This window comes from Astyanax mexicanus, chromosome 15 (genome assembly GCF_023375975.1).
Source record: "Astyanax mexicanus isolate ESR-SI-001 chromosome 15, AstMex3_surface, whole genome shotgun sequence".
Taxonomy (NCBI): domain Eukaryota; kingdom Metazoa; phylum Chordata; class Actinopteri; order Characiformes; family Acestrorhamphidae; genus Astyanax; species Astyanax mexicanus.
In genome coordinates, this window is record NC_064422.1 from 5,320,271 (window position 1) to 5,342,838 (window position 22,568).

A 22,568-nucleotide genomic window follows, 5' to 3' on the forward strand; every position below is an offset into this window, starting at 1 on the left:
AGGACTTTTATTTTGGTGTAATGAACTCCCGCTGCGCTGCCCCTTTAGCCGCATTAGCATTAGCTTCTCTCAGGGAAACAGAAAGTGCTGTAAGCTAGCGCTCGCGGAGCAATAAAACCGGGCAGTCCGCTCTCACACCGCATTTATACACACACTCACACACACGGGGGTTATGGCGTTAAAAAGAATACAGAAGGTAAGCATACCTGTTTGTTTGTTTGGTAAAAAGTAAAACTAGGTCGCTAGCTATTATATGTTTGATTAAACGGTGGTAAATTAACGCCAGCTGAAGCTAGGTTAGCTAGCCTGCAAAGTTTGCGTTCATTTTCCTAGCTAAGCTAACCTAGCTTTAGCCACTTTATTGACTCGTATTTTAAGGTGAAGTACTGAAGAAACGTACACCTAGTTCTTTTGTGTAAAATGCAGTTATGTTTAGCGCGTTTTAGACGTTAATGTTAATGTAAGCTAGATGAACGTTTTGTTAAACTGACTGAAGACATCTTGGGTTGCTGTTCTATGCTCTGTTTTTGTCGATTTTCTAGGTTAGGTCGAAACGTTTAGCTAGATAACTAGTTGAAAAAGACAATTCACACAATTGTCATGTTTATAAATAACGGGAATACCATTTTTCTGACAATTTAGTATAGTCTTGGTAGGATAATAAAACTATCTTGGTTAGAAACCATGTATTTTTTTGAAAATAGGCTCTTCTTTTAGCTGGCTAGTTATATAGACTGATATTGACTAGCTAGCTAAGCTAGCTTGTTTCTACTGTGTCATTGTATGTACCAATCTAATTGATCTAGATCCAGAGATAATTTGCAGCAACATATTAAGTTAAATAGATTGGGTATTTGGTTATAATCTAACTATAGTTCACTGGCTATAGGCTGGCAAATAACCCATATTTTCTTTCTTGTTGTTTAGCTTGCTAGTTAGCTAAGCTTGTAGCTTTTTCTGGGTTCGTTGTCTGGGTTTTAGCCAGATTAATTAGTTACAATATTTTTGGAAAACAACCACCTTTAACAAGACGTTTAATCATCTATAATGGAACTAAACATTCCTCAACTCCATAGCTTGTCAGAATTGTGTATGTAAGGCTTGTCTTTTCCTCCCACAGTGGTTTATTTCGAGAAGGCCCTTCCTGAACAAAGGCTTGAATAAGCTAGCTTCAGCTAGGCGTTAAGCTAACCTAGGTTAGCTGCGCTTTACACATCCACTTCAAAACAACAACCGGGAGCGGTTTTAGCTGGAAACAGGCCGTTTTTGTTTCTCGGTAGATTCCTTTCAGTCTACTTTTGTTTTCTTTGTGCAAGCAGGGGGGACTGTGTGAGACTTTCTCCAGAATTCAGGCGCTTTCTGTAGCTGAACGCTGTCGATCAGCTCAGCAGAAACTCGGCGCAGTTGGTTCACTTTGTGTTTCGACGAAAACAAGTTGCGAAGTTCAGGCGTTGCGTAACGTTTCGTAGGTAAATTTCCCGTGACGTTTGTCATGATACGACGTCAAAAGTTGGTTAAAGAACGCCGGGCAGGACTGGTTACAGTGAGTTTATGACTGTGTGAGCTAGTTACTAGAATTGCTCGTCAACGAGGAAGACACGATCATTATTAGATAACGCTACAATACAGCTCTGGAAAAAAATAAGAGACCACTTCAATTTCTGAATCAGTTTCTCTGGTTTTGCTATTTATAGTTATATGTTTGTGTAAAATGAACATTGTTGTTTTATTCGGACATTTCTCCCAATTTCCAAATAAAAATACTGTAATTTATAACATTTATTTGTAAAAAATGAGAAATGGCTGAAATAACAAAAATAACCTCAAATAATGCAAAGAAAAGTTCATATTCATAAAGTGTTAAGAGTTAGGAAATCAGTATTTGGTGGAATAACCCTGATTTTTAAATCAGAGTTTTCATGCATATTGTCATGTTCTCCTCAGCCAGTCTTACACAATGCTTTTGAATAGCTTTATTCCACTCCTGGTGCAAAAATTCAAGCAGTTCAGCTTGGTTTGATGGTTTGTGATCATCCATCTTCCTCTTTTCAATTTGGTAAAATCAAAGAAACTCAGCATTTTGATTTGGTCTTTTATTTTTTTCCAGAGCTGTATATAACCTAGCTAGCTTACATTATATGCATTACAGCTACACGTTTCTATACATCCTTTTATCATTTTATCCCTGAAAAAAAACCCAATGACGACTCCTCGGTCTATAAACAGGTCTCTGTAATGCAGTTTTTATTAGTAGATATTCTCATTTCAGGCACATATGAAACATCTGCCAGTAATATGAGATCTATAAAATCAACCAGCCTAAAACTATTAGCAGGACTACATGTGTTGAATTTGTTACCATAGATTAACATGAAATTTCTATCTTTCTTGTCTGTAATTACATATTTTCTACTAAAACTCCAGATTTATGTATGTGTGTATGTTTATTAAATAAATTCAAGATATTTCTTATGTTGTTTTGACTAATATAATGTGTGTTTAATGTAACATACACACAGTCTTAGGTCTCTGTAATATGCCTGTGCATGATCAAGTTTTGACTATTTATGATAAATTGATTAATCTACAGTTTAACTAATAAGAACTGCTATGTTCTTGCTACGATATTTCATGGTATGTTCGCAATAACGATACTCTTTGCGATATGACAAAACACTTAAAAAAACTATTAAAAATACACTACACTGCAAGAAAATAAAAAAAAATATTATTATTACATACAATATAATACTGCACACCCCTAAGTGAGATATTAAAAAATACAAGAATTGTATAATAATTGTAACAGAAGTCAATGATCCAGAATGTCAGGATACTAATAATAATGCATTTCAAATATCTCCACATTAATCCAGCATTAAAGTAAAATAAAATATACTGGACAGATATAATCTGTTTGTAGTAGATATATAATGGTAAATGGGATGGGTGATATGGCACGATATTTTAGAGTATAATATCGTTCACAATATTTCTAAATTTTGACGATATTATCGTGTACGATACGATATGTCACACCCCTAGTTAAAAATGGTGTATTTTTGAACAAAATAATTCATTATTGGTAGATCACGGTAGTTGGTTCATCAAAACTCCCACAGTTACACTCCTCAGGAGTATCAGAGGTTAGTCAGGATGTACAGATACACCCCTACACACACGTGAGTAATTTGTTAGCAGGGGATGGTCAATGACAGACAGCAATCCTCCTCCTTCTGGATGTTATGATTTAGTTAAAGGTTAACCTAAGAAGATGAGAATGAAGGTTATGTGTTTACTTACAGTAAACATGTTTAAACCACAGTTATTATTGAATAGTCTGTGGACAGAACATTCCTTAAAATCTTTTAAATCTATTTTTCCTGTGTCTTTAGGAGCTTCAAGACTTGCAAAGGGACCCTCCTGCACAGTGCTCTGCTGGACCAGTGGGTGATGACTGTAGGTTTATTGAGATTTCTTTAGAAATGTCACTTTTTTGCTGTGGTTTTTGAAATGATACAGGAATCTTCACAATCCTCTCTTTATTTTCCTTTTTATCTGATTCATAGTGTTTCACTGGCAGGCAACAATTATGGGACCAGTAAGTATTTTGACTAATTTTTATTTTATTCAGTTTCTTTTAGATTGTATGTTATTAAACCATGGAATTCAAACATAGTGATATTGTGTATTATAACTACAAGGCATTGGAAAAAACAATATAAGTACGGTAATACAGACATTAAAATAACACACTCTAGAAAGCAATAGTCTGACATGTCATATTAGTAATAATGTAATCTGTGTATCGATAACATTCGAATATGAACAGTGTTGTGAATGTTTTCGTTTAAAGCAGCAAACCACTTCTCACTTTGAAAGGGTTTTTTTTTTTTTTTTCTTTTCTCCTTTTCCTTTGAGTAAATTCTTCAGCTCAAATCGAGATAAGGAACTAGTTTTGCTTACACTCCAACAATGAGGATCACCTATACCCATTAGTGCATTGTTGTAGCATGCTAATAATGCTAAAACCTGGTTTACACTGCTAGATTTCGAGTCGATTCAGGTTGTTGTGCCATTTACGCTACTCGACTGGATGTGCTGTAATCACAAGTCTGTTTTAATTTCCAGCACAGGGTCAACAATTACAAAACTAAACTGGGGATGACGTGCAGACAGTATGTTATGTGGATATGTGGTTCTCTTTCTACACAATTCCATTGGCTGTAGGTGGTCACTGCCCTTGACTTGTCCAGATATTAAACCTGCTAGACCATTGCAGGTTGCTGTGACTGGTTAACGAGTGTATCAGCAGTTTACAGTACACAACAGTGTGAACGCCAAGTAAGATTTCTCACCACATAGCTGATAAGTGACTCTGCATCACTAATTATGAGAACTAAATCCATGTTATTCCATTGGCTTTATATAATCTCTGCAGTTGATTCTTGGTCCAGGTATTAAACCTGCTAGATACTTGCTGCTTGTTGTGACTGGTCAGTGTTCACTGGAGAGAAAAAAAAAAACAGTCCGCAACTTAAAAAAGGGCTGAAATCGAACAGTATGAGGTAGGCGTAATAAGTCATCCCCATGACATTGGTTAGTGTGGTCTTACAGATGCTAAGTAGGTTTTGTCAGGTATTTTTTGTTAGGGGTTTGCTTGCAAGGGTGCATTAAAACACTGATGTTCACTCTGCGTTACTAATGTGACCATATGCGTCTTTAACCACCTCTGAATGTGTTTTGACTGATCGTATTACAATGTGTTTTCCAAACACATTTTACCTCGTTCACGCCACACCTCGTTTATACCTGTCATTTGTGCTTACTATCTATGATCATGTCCCCCAGATACATGTTCAACAAATGTCATGTCCTTTTTCACATGTGAACCACTTGTCTGTTGCATGTATCTACAAATATTTCATATTAGAGATAGTGACACTAATTCTGCAATACTTCCTATATCAGAAGATAATACTTCGCAATACTTCACAGCATCTGTGTTACTGAAGAGGATGACATACTTCTACATAAACAAATACCAGGAATTCTGCATTTATTGGTGTCAGTTTTACATAATTTCTCAACCAATCACTTGGACACTACTCAGATTTTGTACCAGGGTAATTTCTAGTCCAGACATTTGTGTTCACAAAAAGAAGAGTGCTGGAATACTACACGTGAAAATAGGTAATAGTACAGTATAACCAATGTTATAATGATTTGTTTTTGTTTTATTTTTCACTCTCTTTCTAACAGAGTGATAGTCCGTACCAAGGAGGGGTCTTCTTCCTCACTATCCACTTTCCCACAGACTACCCCTTCAAGCCACCAAAGGTATTTAAGAATGAAAATAACATTTTTCTTCACTTAATTTTTTTGCGTTTTGAAGTGCATTTGCTGATACTCTTTTTATTTTATTTAATTTTTTCCCCAGGTAGCATTTACGACAAAAATTTATCATCCCAACATAAACAGTAATGGAAGTATTTGCTTGGACATCTTGCGGTCACAGTGGTCCCCAGCCCTAACAGTTTCAAAAGGTAAGCTTGAGGACTTTGAAGACATGTGGTTACCCTTCTTGCGATCTGTAAAAAAAAAATTAACGTAAAAATGGTAAAGATGGAAAGTTTGCATTGATAGAGTGAGCATTTTTGTGGTTGTAAAATGCTAAAAATTAATAGATATTTGTGAGAAAACAGTTTCAAAAGGTACAGCATAATTATTATTTTGATATTTTTGTAATATTGTACTTAGTTATTCATACAGATGTTTTTTTTTTCTTTTTTTTCTCTCCCTCCTCTTACAGTTCTATTGTCCATATGCTCATTGCTGTGTGACCCAAACCCTGACGACCCCCTAGTCCCAGACATAGCACACATCTACAAGTCAGACAAAGAAAAGTAAGTACATTTAGCATTTGTTATTACTAATAAATGCTTCATGCATTAGGAATTATTCAGTCCTCCAACCTTCACAGTCTGTAGTTTAACATAAGAAAGTAGAACTGTATTCATCTTATTTATTAATGTTTAATTATATATTATTAGTAGATTAAAAAAGGTGTAAACAACATAACGACCTGACCACTCAAAGTCCTGTATAGTTACTACAGGCATTAGTGTGTGAATATTTTGTGTACTAACCTGCCAAACCCGCACTTTTAAGATTAGTATATAGTAAATACCTTATAGTATTAGTGTGTAGTACGTAATTGGGATGTAGCCACAAAATGTACAGGACCAGGTTTGAGAGATACTGCATTAATAACTACACTTCTGATGTAACCATAATGTTAATTTAATGTAAAAAAGCTTCTCATGTCTGTTTTTTGTTTATTTTTCAGATACAACAGACTAGCAAGAGAATGGACCCAAAAGTATGCAATGTGAAGACTTAATGGACATTTTTTAAAGTCACAAATCACTGTAAATTCTAGTATCTAAAAAGTACTTAGGTTATATTATTAAACACATTCTACTATTAACATTTACCATCTTCAATGACCAATAATAATAGCTGAACTAGTATTTTGAAAGGGGGGCTGACGAAATGGAGTGGTTCCTAATTTGGTGCGTTTGGTCATCCCCACCCTCCCCCACCCTTCCCCCCCCCCCAAAACGGTGTTGGGCACTTTGTGTTTTCTTGTTCTATAAATCATATTTAAGATTGGCATGGATTATGCAGCTGCAGTGAGCCCAGGAGAGGGAAATTGTGGAATTAAAACAGTTTTATTGTATCTCTCTTTTAATTGATTGTTTTTCTTTAGATATTTTTATTGTATAGTTAAAACAACTATACTTGATCTATTTTTTCCTTTTTTTTATTTTTCATTAAAATTTGTTGAAAAAGCATGTGCCTGGCTGTCTATGAATTAAATTTTTTATATTGTGTTGCATTCTATCGTCAGTTATCACAATATTGGATTCCTTAGTCTGTGCTTTTTTCCCCCCTCTTCTTTCATTGAATTTTGTCAGTACCAATCAAAAGTTTGGACACACCTTAAATTCAGTCTTTTTTTTCTATTATTGTTGTAGATTAATACTAAAAGTACTATGAAAAACTGATTAATTATTAAGAATTATTAAATCAGGCTCTCTCTTGTAAAGTTGCTTTTTTTGAGATAGGATACCAGTCAAAAGTGACACCTTCTTATTCAGTGTTTTTATTTAAACGATTTTCTACATTGTAAATGAAGGCTGAAGTGATCCAGACTATGAAGGAACACATAAGGAATCATGTAGTAACTCAAGTGTTAAACAAACAAACAAAATATTCTCCGAAGCATTTAGATGCTCTTATCTGAGGTTCTAGGAACTCTGATGAAATTACCCTTATCTAGGTTTTCCTATCCTGAGGCGGTCCTGATGAGAGCCAGTTTCATCATAATATTTTTGATGTCTGTGCGACTGCACAAAGTTATTTTTTTCAGAATGACTGACCTTTTATTTCTAGTTTTTTTTTCTTTACATAGTTTAGTAATGGCTATAATATAGATTAGAACTATATTAAGGTGTGTTACATTTTTTGACTGGTACTGTTTGTATATAATTTAGTTACTTGTATTCTACTTTAGTTGCTAGTGTTCTAATTGTAGAATAAAGTCTTTGCAACATGTAAAATGGTGTCTCTCCACTAGATGGTGTATACAGTCATTATAGTTCAAAGCTTTTAGTGCTGGGTTTGAATTAAAACATCTAGATAAGTATGGAGTCAAAAAAGGGTCATAAAGATTTTGAGTTTGTAAAACAGAAGTCACAAATGTACTGAAACTTGTAACTGCTTTTAAACAACTGCATGCACGAAAATCCAAATCCACAAATTAACTGGAATGTGCAAACTTGAAACAGAAAGTAATATTAATAATAATTCAAATGTACGAATGTGAAAAAAATATTTTAATTATATATAAATATATATTTTTTAATTTGTAAATCCAATCTCTTGAATGTGTGAATCAGTACTGCTCAAATGGCTTAAGCTGGGTCAGACCAAAAATCACATGGAATTTGTGAGGTTGTAAATGTGACAGTGGGTGTTTTTCACTGTGGAGCTAAAAATCCTCTCATTCATCTTCTCTGCTGCGTGTGCGAAGCTCTAGCTGCAGTTGCGAATTTTGACCCTGTTTTGACGCCTGATTGATGAACCAATAGGAAAGCTTTATCCGGACCAATCAGATTACGGGGTTTGTTTAACCAATCAGAACAATGGGTGGGTCTCTGCAGCTCAGAGTACAGGGCGTGTGGAAAGGTGGTCGTCTATTGGTCTATTGGAGATGATGTTCCGCGTGGCTGCCATTTTGGAGTTGGCCACCATGCGCCCCCCAGTGGATTAATTTACACTGAGGAAGGAGTTTAATAAACCGATAATATTCATAACTCTACCAATTTTTACCCGATTTACACACGGTTTGTTTTGTTACAAACAGCAGAGATGTAGTAATGATACAGGACGCTGTCACACATTACAAATATGTGCTTTCATGCTGAAATACTTTATATTATGCTCTTTATCAAAGACAGACATATGGTATAGCATATTAATTAGTACATATAATTATATATATATATATATATATATATATATATATATGTGTGTGTGTGTGTGTGAGTGTGTGCATCTATGTACATAAATATAAAATTAATTCATATTATTAGAACATAATATAAAGTATTTCAGCATGAAAGCACGTATTTGTAATGTGTAAATCGGGTAAAAATTGGTAGAATTAGGAATATTATTGTTTTATTAAACTCCTTCCTCAGTGTAAATTGATCCACTGGGGGGTGCATGGTGGCCGACTCCAAAATGGCGGCCACACTTTCGACACGCCCACACCTTTCGACACGCCCAGTACTCCGACCTGCAGAGACCCACCCTTTGTTCTGATTGGTTAAACAAACCCCGTAATCTGATTGGTCCGGATAAAGCTTTCCTATTGGTCCATCAATCAGGCGTCAAAACAGGGTCAAAATTCGCAACTGCAGCTAGAGCTTCGCACACGCAGCAGAGAAGATGAATGAGAGGATTTTTAGCTCCACAGTGAAAAACACCCACTGTCACATTTACAACCTCACAAATTCAATGTGATTTTTGGTCTGACCCAGCTTAAGCCATTTGAGCAGTACTGATTCACACATTCAAGAGATTGGATTTACAAATTAAAAAATATATATTGATGTATAATTAAAATATTTTTTTCACATTCGTACATTTGAATTATTATTAATATTACTTTCTGTTTCAAGTTTGCACATTCCAGTTAATTTGTGGATTTGGATTTTCGTGCATGTAGTTGTTTAAACGCAGTTACAAGTTTCAGTACATTTGTGACTTCTGTTTTACAAACTCAAAATCTTTATGACCCTTTTTTGACTCCATAGATAAGGGGTCTACATTTATTCTAGAGGACTTCCTTTTTTCAAACACATTTGGTTCAACCAAATCAGTGTTAAAAATATGAATATTCTATTTATCTTACATACATTTTACATAATTAACACATAACCACAGCCTAGGTAAACATAAAGTTAAAAGACAAGATTGTTTCTCCCCCCTAAACCCCTGCCAATGTGTTCATGTCTACAAGACTATATCCCTGTATTATTAATTTTAGGCTTACTTTGGGCTGCGTCTCAAAAATAAAATATTAAAAGCTCATTTTGTCTTCTTAGTCATGTTAGAGCACATATCTTAAAGAAAGAACACCCAAAGGATGTCCCATAACATTTTGTTCTTTTTTAGCTTTGGACTGTTTGTAAACCAGATAATAACATGCAATCATCATTAAATGATAAGAGATTTTCCATTGGGTGGTTTCACAGTCCCGGCCAGTTGTCTTAATAGCCCGAAGGAACAACTGTTAACTGCTCGCTTGCACGCCATCTGGGTGTCTGTGTGATAATCTGTATCAAAATACTGGTGTTGAGTTTGCGTTCAGACAGTTTCAGTAAGTTTTGAAATGTTTGTAGTAATATTATTATTTCAAACAAAGAAGTGATCAAAGAAAAAGCCTTCATCCACAATTACTTTTAGTAATCCAGGTTTCCAGGATGGATATTACACAAGGGACAATATATCGTGAATGTTGATATTTTCGAAATTAGAGATACTAATTTGTGGTATTTATCTGATAACTTGCTCATTTATTCATACTCATAATCAGGGTGCGAATTATACAATGATAATTGGGGTGTAAATGGAAACCAGTATGTCACATCTGGTGCTGTTAGCTCCTCTGTTTCTCCCACACCCAGCTCTGACAGAGGTTCTCAGGACAAAGACTACACTACCCAGAATGCACCACCCGCTGACATCACGCACTCACCTGATCACGTGACACCTCACCTGCTTCCTCCAGGAAGCCCCGAATACTGATTACTGGCACTATAAAGGTGCACGCCAAACAGACTTCATCGCCGCGTATTGTAGGTTATCCTCGTACAAAGCGTTACTTATCTCTTGTCTCAGTTACTTTGTGTATGACCTTGCTTTTGTTTACTCGACGCCGATTCTTGCCTCTGCCTTTGATATTGGATTGTTTGTGTATGACCTGGACTGTGCTTTCACTACTGCCTCTTGGATTACCTCTGATACTGGATTGCTTGTGTATGAACTCTGGACTGTCTCTCGTTTATGGTATGGTTTTGTCTTCATTGCTCTGTCTACTGGTGATCACCCTTATTTTTGTATCGACCCTGATTTCATCTGTTTATTATCATAATAAACATCTATTGTTTTTATCAGTATCTGCGCTTGTCTGCTATTCTGTTCTGACCATGACAGAATACGCGGCCGTACAAGATCAGATAGCAGATACTGAGGCTATTAGATCTGGTTTAGCCAACCAGGGGAGGCTACTCGGTCAGCACCAGCAAACGCTCGCTGGTGTGACCCAAGCTGTTTCGGAGCTAGCCCGCCAGCAAACCACGCAGCAGCAACAACTAGCTGAGCTGCTAGCTCACCTCAGAGGCGTAACTGAGCCTAGCCCTAGCCCGTTAGCTAACCCCAGTATGCCTAACGCTAACTCTTCTGTGCCTGGATTTTCTGTCTCTAAACCGGAGTTGTTTGATGGGGATCCGGAAAAATGCAGCGGTTTTCTTTTACAATGCTCCGTGTTTTTCAGTAATTCACCGCCTACAACCGATAAAGCTAAGATCGGTTTTGTTATCTCACGGCTTTCTGGTAAGGCACTCGAGTGGGCTACAGCTATTTGGGAAGAACTTTCTGGGGCTAGTTACACTGACTTTTTAGCTACTTTCCGCTCAGTTTTTGATCATTCGCGGTATGGACAATCTAATGGAGAACTTTTGCTGGCTCTAAAGCAAGGTCAGAAGCCGGTGGCTTCCTACGCTCTGGAGTTTCGCACTCTTGCAGCTGGTAGTGGGTGGAATAACGCTGCTTTGATCAACGTGTTTAGATGCGGACTTAACCCAGATGTACAGAGGGAATTAGCCTGCAGAGATGATTCACTGACCCTGGATCAGCTCATCTCACTGTCGATCCGGTTGGATCAACTTCTCTCGCGCCGACCCAAGATCAGTCCTCGCACTCAACACACTCCTGTGTCTCTGACCCGCGCTCCCACTCCGGAGAAAGCTGCGCTGCCTGCCCCAGAGCCCATGGATATCCAGAAAACCCGGCTAACTCCAGAGGAGCGACAGCGTCGAATCCGGCTTCGCCTATGCCTTTATTGTGGGGAGGCCGGGCATTTCAAGGCTGAGTGTGGTCTCCTGACCCGACCTGTGAAAGCTCCAGCCCTGGGACAGCGCGTGGAGTGCTCTAACGTGGTACGTAAGCACAACACAATCCTTCGCTCTAAATGTTTTTCTTTGCCTGTAAATATTATGTTACCTACTGGTATGCTCTCTGTCCCAGCGCTTGTAGATTCCGGGTCGGAGGGGAACTTCATCAGTCTGGACCTAGTTAAGGAGCATGGAGTACCCACCAGAGAACTTCTACGTCCATTAGCCATCCATGCTGTTGATGGAAAGACTGTTCGCTCCAAGCCGGTTACCCTGCAGACTCTGCCCATCACTCTTCAAGCCAGCGCTCTCCATTATGAGGAACTACCACTCTTCGTGCTTCCCTGCACCGAACATCCTGTTATCCTGGGCATGCCATGGCTGAAGACTCACGATCCCACTGTCTCCTGGCGCGATGGGGATATCACGGTTTGGTCTGCTCACTGTCATGAACATTGTTTAGCTCTGGATAGTTTAGTTATTCAGTCCACTACTGTGGAAAGTCCCCATGTTTCTGAATCTCCTGTTATTCCTCCCGAATACTCTGATTTGCTTGAGGTTTTCAGTAAAGACAATGCTACTAAGTTGCCTCCTCATCGCCCATGTGATTGTGCCATTGACCTAGTGGAGGGTGCCACCTTACCCAAAGCTAGAGTTTACCCCCTTACTCTCGATGAGGAGAAGGCTATGACAGATTACGTTTCCGAAGCGTTAGCTCAGGGTTTCATTCGCCCGTCAAAATCTCCTGTTGGTTCGGGTTTCTTCTTTGTGAAGAAAAAAGACGGTGGACTGAGGCCCTGTATAGATTACCGAGGTTTAAACGCTATCACTAAAAAATTTGCGTACCCCCTGCCTCTCATTCCGTGTGCACTTGAACAGTTGCGCGACGCCTCTTACTTCACCAAACTCGATTTGCGTAGTGCGTACAATTTAATCCGCATTAAGGAGGGGGATGAGTGGAAAACTGCATTCACTACTACTAATGGCCACTATGAATACATGGTTATGAGTTATGGTCTCGCTAACGCCCCCGCCGTGTTTCAGTCATTTATGAATGACATTTTTAGAGACATGATTGGCAAGTTCGTCACACTTTTTATAGACGACATTCTGATCTATTCGTCTGATTTTGACTCTCACGTGCAGCATGTTCGTTCGGTCCTCCAACGTTTATTGGAGAACAATCTCTATGCTAAAGCCGAGAAATGCGAGTTCCATCTTCAGAGAGTCGCATTTCTCGGCTATGTTATCAGCTCCCAGGGAGTTCTTATGGATGACTGTAAAGTAGACGCCGTCACTAGTTGGCCCACTCCCCTGTCCATCAAAGATCTCCAGCGTTTTTTGGGATTTGCAAATTTTTATAGGCGTTTTATTCGTAACTTCAGCAGTATAGCTGCCCCACTCACCGCACTCACTAAGAACGCCACTAAGATCCTTAAATGGTCTCCTGAAGCCGACCAGGCATTTAATAAGTTAAAAGCTGCTTTCGTTTCAGCTCCAGTTCTCATGCACCCCAAACCTGAACTACCGTTTACAGTCGAGGTCGACGCATCTGATACTGGCGTTGGGGCTGTTCTTTCCCAACGCAGCGGTTCACCGCCTAAGCTACATCCCATAGCCTTCTTCTCTCGTAAAATGTCACCTGCTGAGCGCAACTATGGTATAGGGGATAGAGAGTTATTGGCTGTCAAATTGGCTCTAGAGGAGTGGCGTCACTGGCTGGAGGGGGCTGCACACCCATTTACCGTACTTACTGATCACAAAAACTTGGAATATCTACGCACTGCTAAACGTCTAAACCCCCGTCAAGCTCGTTGGTCCTTGTTTTTCTCGCGATTTGATTTTTCTATCTCATTTCGTCCAGGTCACCGTAATACTAAAGCTGACGCATTATCCCGGGTTTTCAGTTCGTCAAATGAGGGTAGCCACCCTTCCGAACCAGAACGCATTCTACCACCCACAGTTCGTATAGCTGCCATTAGATGGGAACTTGACGATCTTATTCAGCAAGGTTCAGTTAACACACCACCTCCGGAGGGTTGTCCTCCTCACAAGATTTTTGTACCTGAGCAATTTCGCGAACGACTCATTGGCTGGGCACATTCTGCCCTTACTTCTGGTCACCCAGGGGTTACACGTACGCTGCAACTGATCTCAGCTCGCTATTGGTGGGAAACCATGCGAGCTGACATACACTCATTCGTAGCTTCCTGTTCTGTCTGTGCACAATGCAAAACACCCAAAACCCTTCCAGCCGGTAAGCTAGTTCCTCTACCCGTCCCAGACAGACCCTGGTCACACATTGCTGTAGACTTTGTCACAGACCTACCTGAATCTGAGGGTTACACCACTGTTCTTACTGTTGTTGACAGATTTTCTAGGGGAGTAAAGTTTATCCCTTTTCCAGCACTACCCACTGCTCTTCAGACAGCTCAGGCTATATACACACACATCTTTAGACACTTTGGTATTCCGGAGGACATCCTCTCCGATAGGGGTCCTCAATTTACTTCCAGAGTATGGAAATCCTTTTTTGAACACTTAGGAGTGCACGTTAGTCTCACCTCTGGTTTTCACCCCACTAGCAATGGTCAATGTGAACGAGTTAACCAGGAATTAGGAAAATTTCTTAGATTGTACTGTTTCAAACATCCTACAGAGTGGTCTCAGTATCTCATTTGGGCGGAAATAGCCCAAAACTCACTCACTAACTCCACATCTGGTCTTACACCCTTTCAGTGCGTTCTGGGGTACCAGCCTCCGTTAGCTCCGTGGACAGCTGTGTCTTCCGATGTACCCGCCGTGGATGACTGGATGAAGCGGAGTGAGCAGGTGTGGGAGGAAACACATCAGCAGGTTTCTGAGGTCTTGCGCAAATACAAGGAGCAGTCTGACAGACACCGAGGTACCACCCCCCAATACCAGCCCGGAGATCGTGTGTGGTTGTCGACCCGGGACTTGAGGTTTGAGGGGTCCTGTAGGAAACTACTACCCAAGTATATTGGCCCGTTTAAAGTTCTTTCACAAGTCAATGACGTTACTTATAAGATTGAGTTGCCTTCTCAGTACAGAGTGCATAACTCATTTCATGTTTCCTTGCTCAAGCCTCTTGTCCCAGGTCCGCTGGCTGAGGGTGTTCCAGACGACGTGCCGCCCGCGGCAGTGGAGGGGGAGGCTTCGTCTACCTATGCGGTTCGAGAGGTGCTGGATTCCCGCAGGCGTGGCGGTGTGCTCCAGTATCTCATAGACTGGGAGGGTTACGGCCCTGAGGAGCGTTGCTGGGTTGCCGCTGGGGATGTGCTGGATCCTGCTCTTCTGGCCGAATTTCATGCCCGTCACCCTGGTAAACCTGCTCCTAGACCCCGTGGGCGTCCCAAGCGCTCACTCTCCTCCTCGGTTCCGGTGCGTCGGGGTTCCCAGTCTCGCATCCCCCGCCTGTCTGGCACCTCTGTGGTTTCTCCTGCTCCTCCCGCCGGTACTCCCTGCCCGTCGGGTGGACGTCGTCGTGGTCGTCCCCGTTCCGTCTCCGTCTCGACTCCCTCGGGGGGAGGTACTGTCACATCTGGTGCTGTTAGCTCCTCTGTTTCTCCCACACCCAGCTCTGACAGAGGTTCTCAGGACAAAGACTACACTACCCAGAATGCACCACCCGCTGACATCACGCACTCACCTGATCACGTGACACCTCACCTGCTTCCTCCAGGAAGCCCCGAATACTGATTACTGGCACTATAAAGGTGCACGCCAAACAGACTTCATCGCCGCGTATTGTAGGTTATCCTCGTACAAAGCGTTACTTATCTCTTGTCTCAGTTACTTTGTGTATGACCTTGCTTTTGTTTACTCGACGCCGATTCTTGCCTCTGCCTTTGATATTGGATTGTTTGTGTATGACCTGGACTGTGCTTTCACTACTGCCTCTTGGATTACCTCTGATACTGGATTGCTTGTGTATGAACTCTGGACTGTCTCTCGTTTATGGTATGGTTTTGTCTTCATTGCTCTGTCTACTGGTGATCACCCTTATTTTTGTATCGACCCTGATTTCATCTGTTTATTATCATAATAAACATCTATTGTTTTTATCAGTATCTGCGCTTGTCTGCTATTCTGTTCTGACCATGACACAGTAAAGAGCAGGCACGCGCTTTACTAAACTGAAGTCTTACAGTCCTTACAGTTTCTCGCTTCCTTACTGTATAATCTACAGCAAATAAAAGATAAATCTATTACATCAGCTAATGAAGCACATATATACCACACAATAACCTTTATATTCAGAATTAATATATTAAACAGCAAAATCCACAGTTAATCCTGCAAGAACACACACAATGCTATTGGCTGCTATCTTTCATCAGCTTTTCTTCCAGGCATAGATACTGCATTGTTTTTGTAGTATTTAACATTATATGTAAGGAGTATATTTAAATGTTTTAACCCACCACACTATTGTTTTTACCCCTTAATGGGGGGTTGAAGTCTTAATTTGGGGGGTTTTCCAGCAGGACTTGCCAAAAGTACCAATTGGTCCTTAATATATATATATATATATATATATATATATATATATATATATATATATATATATATATATATATATATATATATATATATATATATATATATGTATATATATATATATATATATATATATAAAATATTCTAATTTTCAGAGAGACAGATTTTTGGGTTTTCATTGTCTGTAATCCATAATCATCAACAATAAAAGAGACAAACACCTAAAATATATCACTCTGTGTGAAATACATTTATATAATATATAAGTTTCACTTTTTGAACTGAGTTACTGAAATAAAGTAACTTGTCAATGATAATCAAATTTTTTGAGTTGCATTGATTTTACTTACATACACCGATCAATATTTACTAAATACTATTAAACAGTTACAAATAAATACTGATACTTAAACATTATTATTGTTAAGTGGTTCATCATATTGTACCATATCGTATATTGTATATCATACATATATTGCTATTTCTCTAAAGCATATTGAGATATAAGATTTTGAGGCATATCACCCACCATATCAGACTAAAAGTCCAGGACTTAGAGACCACCAAAACCTCTGGGGCAGTTTGCTAGACAGGGATTAAGCCTAGTCTTGAACTACACAGCTAAACAGTTTTAAATTGAGATTTTCCATTAAAAGGACCAGACTTAATCCCTGTCCGTGAAACCAAACATCAGTGATCAAATATTGTGGTGGCATCCCGACAGCTTAGCCTACATTTACAGGGTTCCACCAGCTACCACGTCCTCCTTTAATAATCCTCTTAGCACTGTTTACCGAATTTGCTCTCCAGAGCTAATAATTGACCTAAAGCTGGTCCGTGTATTTATAATTAAATATATATACCACAGTCACAGACATTCATGGTGAGTAAACCCCTCACATTTTTGTAAATATGTCATAATATCTTTTCAAGGTAGAACATTGAAGTAGGCCTGTCACAATAACATTTTTTGCACAAGATATTTTGTCCCAGAAATTATTGCGATAAACGATATTGTTGGCGTTTTTAGACACCTAATTTGGCAGTAATAAAATAATAACATAATATTGTAACAAACTGATTAACCCTTTTAAAGACAATAAACTTTCCATTCCTGTTTATGCACCTAGTTTTGGAACCTGAAAAGTTTCAGCTTGAACCAAAGTAGGTTATAGTAGGTTCTTTGGTGTGTACTATATAAACATACACGTTGCAAAGTGCAGAGGCAGGGGAACTGTGTTTGCCCCACACCATTATGTGCAGCCCCGGTCTGTCCCAGCTGGCACACGTTGAACCGTTATAAAGACTCTCCTCTCTCAGCCTTCACTCGAGAGATACGCTAATTTGAGTTTAGCAACTAAAGCCACACTGGGCTGTTACTATGTTTCTTTAAGTTTGTTTTGGGTGTTGATAGAGGGCATTTTTTCAAATAAAGGTGCAGCCCCGCCCACAGTCACAATATTTGTAAGAGCATTTTGTAAGTGCAAACACAAAGGACGATATCATGATTATTAAAATGATTGAGGTCATGTCAATTTATTGAACGATAAGTCGATAATGTAGTTATTCTGACAGGCCTACACTGAAGATATGACATTTTGCTTCAATGTAAAGTATTCAGTGTGCATCTACAGTATAACAGTGTAAATTTGCTGTGTCCTCTAAATAACTTAACATACATTCATTAATGTCTAAACCACTGGCAACAAAATTAAATACACCCCTAAGTGAAAATGGCCAAATTGTGCCCAAAGTTTTACTATTTTGTGCGCTCGCCATTATTTTCCAGCAATACCTTGACTCTCTTGGGCATGGAGGTCATTAGAGCTTCACAGGTTGCCACTGGAATCCACTTTTTCCACTCTTTCATGAAGACATCACAGAGCTGGCAGATGTTTGAGACCTTGTGCTCATCCACCTTCAGTTTAAGGATGCCCCACAGGTGCTCAATAGGGTTTAGATCTGGAGACATGCTTGGCCAGTCCGGCACCTTTATCCTCAGATTTTTTAGCAAGGAAATGGTCATCTTGGAGGTGTGTTTGGGGTCGTTATCATGTTGTAAAACTGCCCTGCAACCCAGTTTCTGAAAGGAGGGGATCATGCTCTGCTTCAGTATTTCACAGTAGATGTTGGCATTCATGGTTCCTTCAATAAACTGTAGCTCTGCACAGCTAGCAAAACACTCATGCAGCCCCAGACCATGACACTCCCACCACCATGCTCGGCTGTAGGCATGACACACTTGTCTTTGTACTCCACATCTGGTTGCCACCACACATGCTGAACACCATGTGAACAAAATGTGTTATATTATATAAGTTTGTATAAGTTTACCATGGTGTTATGATTCCACAGTGCATGATTCCAGTAATCCATGTCTTTAATCTGATTGTCTTCAACAAACCATTGCATGCTTTCTCGTGCCTTATGCTCAGAAATGGCTTCAGAGTTGATACAGCGTGTGACGTATGGTCTGAGCACTGCAGGCTGATCTTCCCTTCTTAAACCTCTGCAGCAATGCTGGCAGCACTTACAGCATCTATTTTTAAAAGCTAACCTCTAAATATTACATATATTCCATTCTGAATATCCTTCTAACACTAACGAGTCACATGACACATGACAGGGAGGGAAAATGGCTAATTGGGGTGTACTCACTTTTGTTGTCAGCGGTTTAGACATCAATGGCTATGTATTGAGTTATTTGGAGGGCATAGCAAATGTATACTGTTATACAGGTTGTACACTGACTACTTTACAGTGTATCAAAGTGTCATATCTTCAGTGTATTTACAAAAATGTGAGGGGTGTATCTCAGTTTTGTGAGATACTGTAATATGTCACTATATCAGAAGTGGTTTTTCAATATATTGTCCTTGTTCTCCTTCAGTTGTTCACCGACATGTGTTTCAGAACTTTCGAATGGGACAGTTCTTCGCGCCTGACGCTCTGGCGGAAACTCCACCCTCTTTGACTAGGTCTGCCTAACAACAGAGCGATCTATATTCTGCTTGGCTCAACGAGAGTACATTATAATATACAGCCGATGGATTGGCAAGCATGAGAAATACCATGTGTGGCGTGTGAACGTGTGAACTCGCTGAGGTGAGTGTGTCACACGCTCAAAGCGTGAGACTTGAGAACACTGTTTATCATTGGGATGCCCTGTGATTCCCAAGCCTACGTACAGACATACAGTATAGGCTAGACATATACGTCAATATATGAAATTATTTACCCTAAGTGACATGTTAAAAAAATAATGTGTGGCCACAACTTATTAAGCCATGGGAATGAGATCCTAAGGCATGGCCACTACTTATTAAGTCATGGCAATGAGTTAATAAAATTGCATCCATAAGGTTTGGCCACAAGATTCTTTTGTTTCACTGCCAACTAAATGAGCAGCTCTCAGAGGATACTGTCTGCGTCTAAGCTCGTTAGCTTTTAGTATGAGAATTAAGTATCTTTTACTTAGAATTATGCCATGTTTTACCGCAAGAGACTCCAAAATACCACCATAATTCATTCAGGGATTAAAATAAAAATTAAAATATTAAAATACCAATTCACTCTATTTTCTTACAAAAGATTATTCTTGGTTTGGAGCTTTGACGTAATGTACAGCCTTCTTCCAGCTTTATTATTCTCTGGCTAAGACTTATTTATCTTATTTCCACGCATTAGGGTCTTGTTCCCACGTCTTAATAAGTAGTGACCGCGCATTAGGATCTCGTTCCCACACCTTAATAAGTCATGGCCAAGCCTTAGGATCTCATTCCCACACCTTATTTTTTTTTTAACATGATGTCACTTTTGAGGCTCTGTAGGTACACATGTTTAATGTTTGCTTTATGGTTGAGCTGATCAACAAATATGATCAATCAAACCAACTGAGATAGATAGACTGTATGTTTTCCCCTTAAATACTAGATTTTTCAACCATCTTACCATCAATCAACAGATCACATCAACAGGGCCTAAAAATAATCAACAGCATTTATGATTCTTTTAAAGTAATAAGTAATAAGCTACAACCGGATATAGTTTTAAGTAATTGTATTACTGTATTGTATAGGAAATGTTATAAAACATATATTTGCTAAAAATATATTTACTTCCTAGCATCAACAATGGACTTTATATTTAAATAGATTCTACAGATTTAAAAAAAGAGAATTATTCAAAAAATGAATCAACAACATAGCTAACATGACTTTTAACGTGACAACCATAAAGCTACAACCGAAAGTGAGTTTAAGTAGTTTTATTAGAGGTACAGGTATATAAAAACCTGAAAAAAAGGTATATAAAAACTATTTTTATAGTATTAATAAATGGTTTCCAATAGCTATAAATTTTACAAACTGTTCTACACCATATCATAATAATTCAGTCATTTTTAGTCATTATAATTCCATTATGAGGGCCTCTTAATTCCACCTCCTCTTTTAAAAAAAGCTTCTTTTAAAATTCTTTATGAATTTATAAATATAAATTTAAAAACACCTCTTTTCTAAAATACGAATCAACAGCATGTCTACGTTACTTTTATTGTGACAGGCTACAACCGGAAGTGGGGTTTAAAAGTACTTTTGTGTGGGGAAATGGGTTTAAAATATAATATTTAGTATTAATATATATTAATATAAAGTTTAAGAAAACTGAATTATACCATCCTATTTATTAGCGTCTTATTTCTCGGATTTTTCGTGAATTAAGACCCTCTGGTTATTTATGCTACCTTCAACCAGAACGTTGAAGAAATCGGATTTACGAGTTTAGTGCGCATGAACGCCACCACAAACTCGTATCTGCCAGTGGTAAACTCGGGATCTTCCCCTGACTGGAAAATAAATTCACAGCTTAAAAACTCACCCAGTTTGTTAGCATTTAAAAATGACATGTCTTTCTACAAATCGTATTCTATTTGTATTAATATATTATATATAGGTAGATATATATATATATATATATATATATATATATATATATATATATATATATATATATATATATATATATATATAATACAAGTCTAATCTTAGTTTAAACATTTATATATGTATATTGTTTGTATATTTCCTGACGCTTATTCTGCTCTGTCTCAAAATTATCTTATGTTATTTTTTTAATGCACATAAACTGTGTATTTTGAATATTGTTTTTTTCTTTCTGTCTTAATCCCCTGGTGAGTATGTGTTTTTTTTACATTGTAAATTTAATATTGAAGACATTAAAGTTATACAGGGACACAAGTTAAATTATTTTAAACAAAACATAAAGTGTTAAACAAACCAGAATATGTTTAATAAATAGCCACATTTGTCTTTGAGAACAGATCTGCACACACTTGGTATTTTAATCTCATGGAGAGTCACCTGAAATAGTTTTCATAGCGTCTGGAAGGAGTTCCTGGAGGTTCTGAACAATAGTTACTGCTTTTCCTTCATGCTGTGAAGCTCCAGCTCATCGCAAATCAAAAATCACATTCTCAGTTGATCAAGTTTAGGTCAAGGGAATGAGAAGGACAAACACTTTTTTTCTTGTTTACTAGATAATTCCATATGTGTTCCTTAATTGTTTTCATATATTTAATATTGTTTTACAATGTAGAAAATAATTTAAATAAATAAATAAACCCATAAAAATACTTGGAATGAGAAGGTGTGTCCAAACTTTTGACTGGTAGTGTATGTAGTGTGAACTGGATTAAGTGGTATTATTACAGTGCAAGGCGAGAGCAGATCCATTACATTACATTATATTATTATATATTATTTTATTTACGCTACAGCTCTGGAAAAAGATAAGCAACAACTTAAAATGATTAGGTTTTTTTTTTTTTTGTCAAATATAAAACTTCTGGAATATAACCAAGAGAAAGATGGATCACAAGCCATCAAAGCAAGCTGAACTGCTTTATTTTTTTTTGCACCAGAAGTAACATAAAATAATCCAAAAGCAATGTGTAAGACTGGTGGAGGAGAACATGCCACATGCATGAAAATGTAATTAAAAACCAGGGTTATTCCACCAAATATTGATTGCAATTTGCATTAATGCAATTTGCATTATGTTGTCCGTAGTTTATAGAATTAAACAGCATGTGTATTTTACTCAAACTTATACATATAAATAGCAAAATCAGAGAAACTAATTCAGAAACTGAAGCGGTCTGTTATTTTTTCCAGAGCTGTATGTATGTCTGATCAGATAGTACAGAAATACAGAGTGGCGCTTGAACGCTGCACAGCTCGCTGTCACCGTGACGTCACGGCGCGTTTGAGTAGCAAACAA

The 22,568-nt window shown here is 38.3% G+C and overlaps 1 protein-coding gene across 1 annotated transcript; it reads left to right on the top strand.

The window, feature by feature from the left end:
• Positions 1–43: 43 nt before the first annotated feature.
• On the top strand, positions 44–6,857 carry ube2d1b (ubiquitin-conjugating enzyme E2D 1b). Its single transcript, XM_007235378.4, has 7 exons — positions 44–196; positions 3,396–3,459; positions 3,570–3,601; positions 5,263–5,340; positions 5,441–5,546; positions 5,813–5,906; positions 6,350–6,857. The coding sequence occupies exons 1-7, from the start codon at positions 173–175 to the stop codon at positions 6,393–6,395; spliced, it is 444 nt and encodes a 147-aa protein (XP_007235440.1). The 5' UTR covers positions 44–172; the 3' UTR covers positions 6,396–6,857.
• Positions 6,858–22,568: the final 15,711 nt, after the last annotated feature.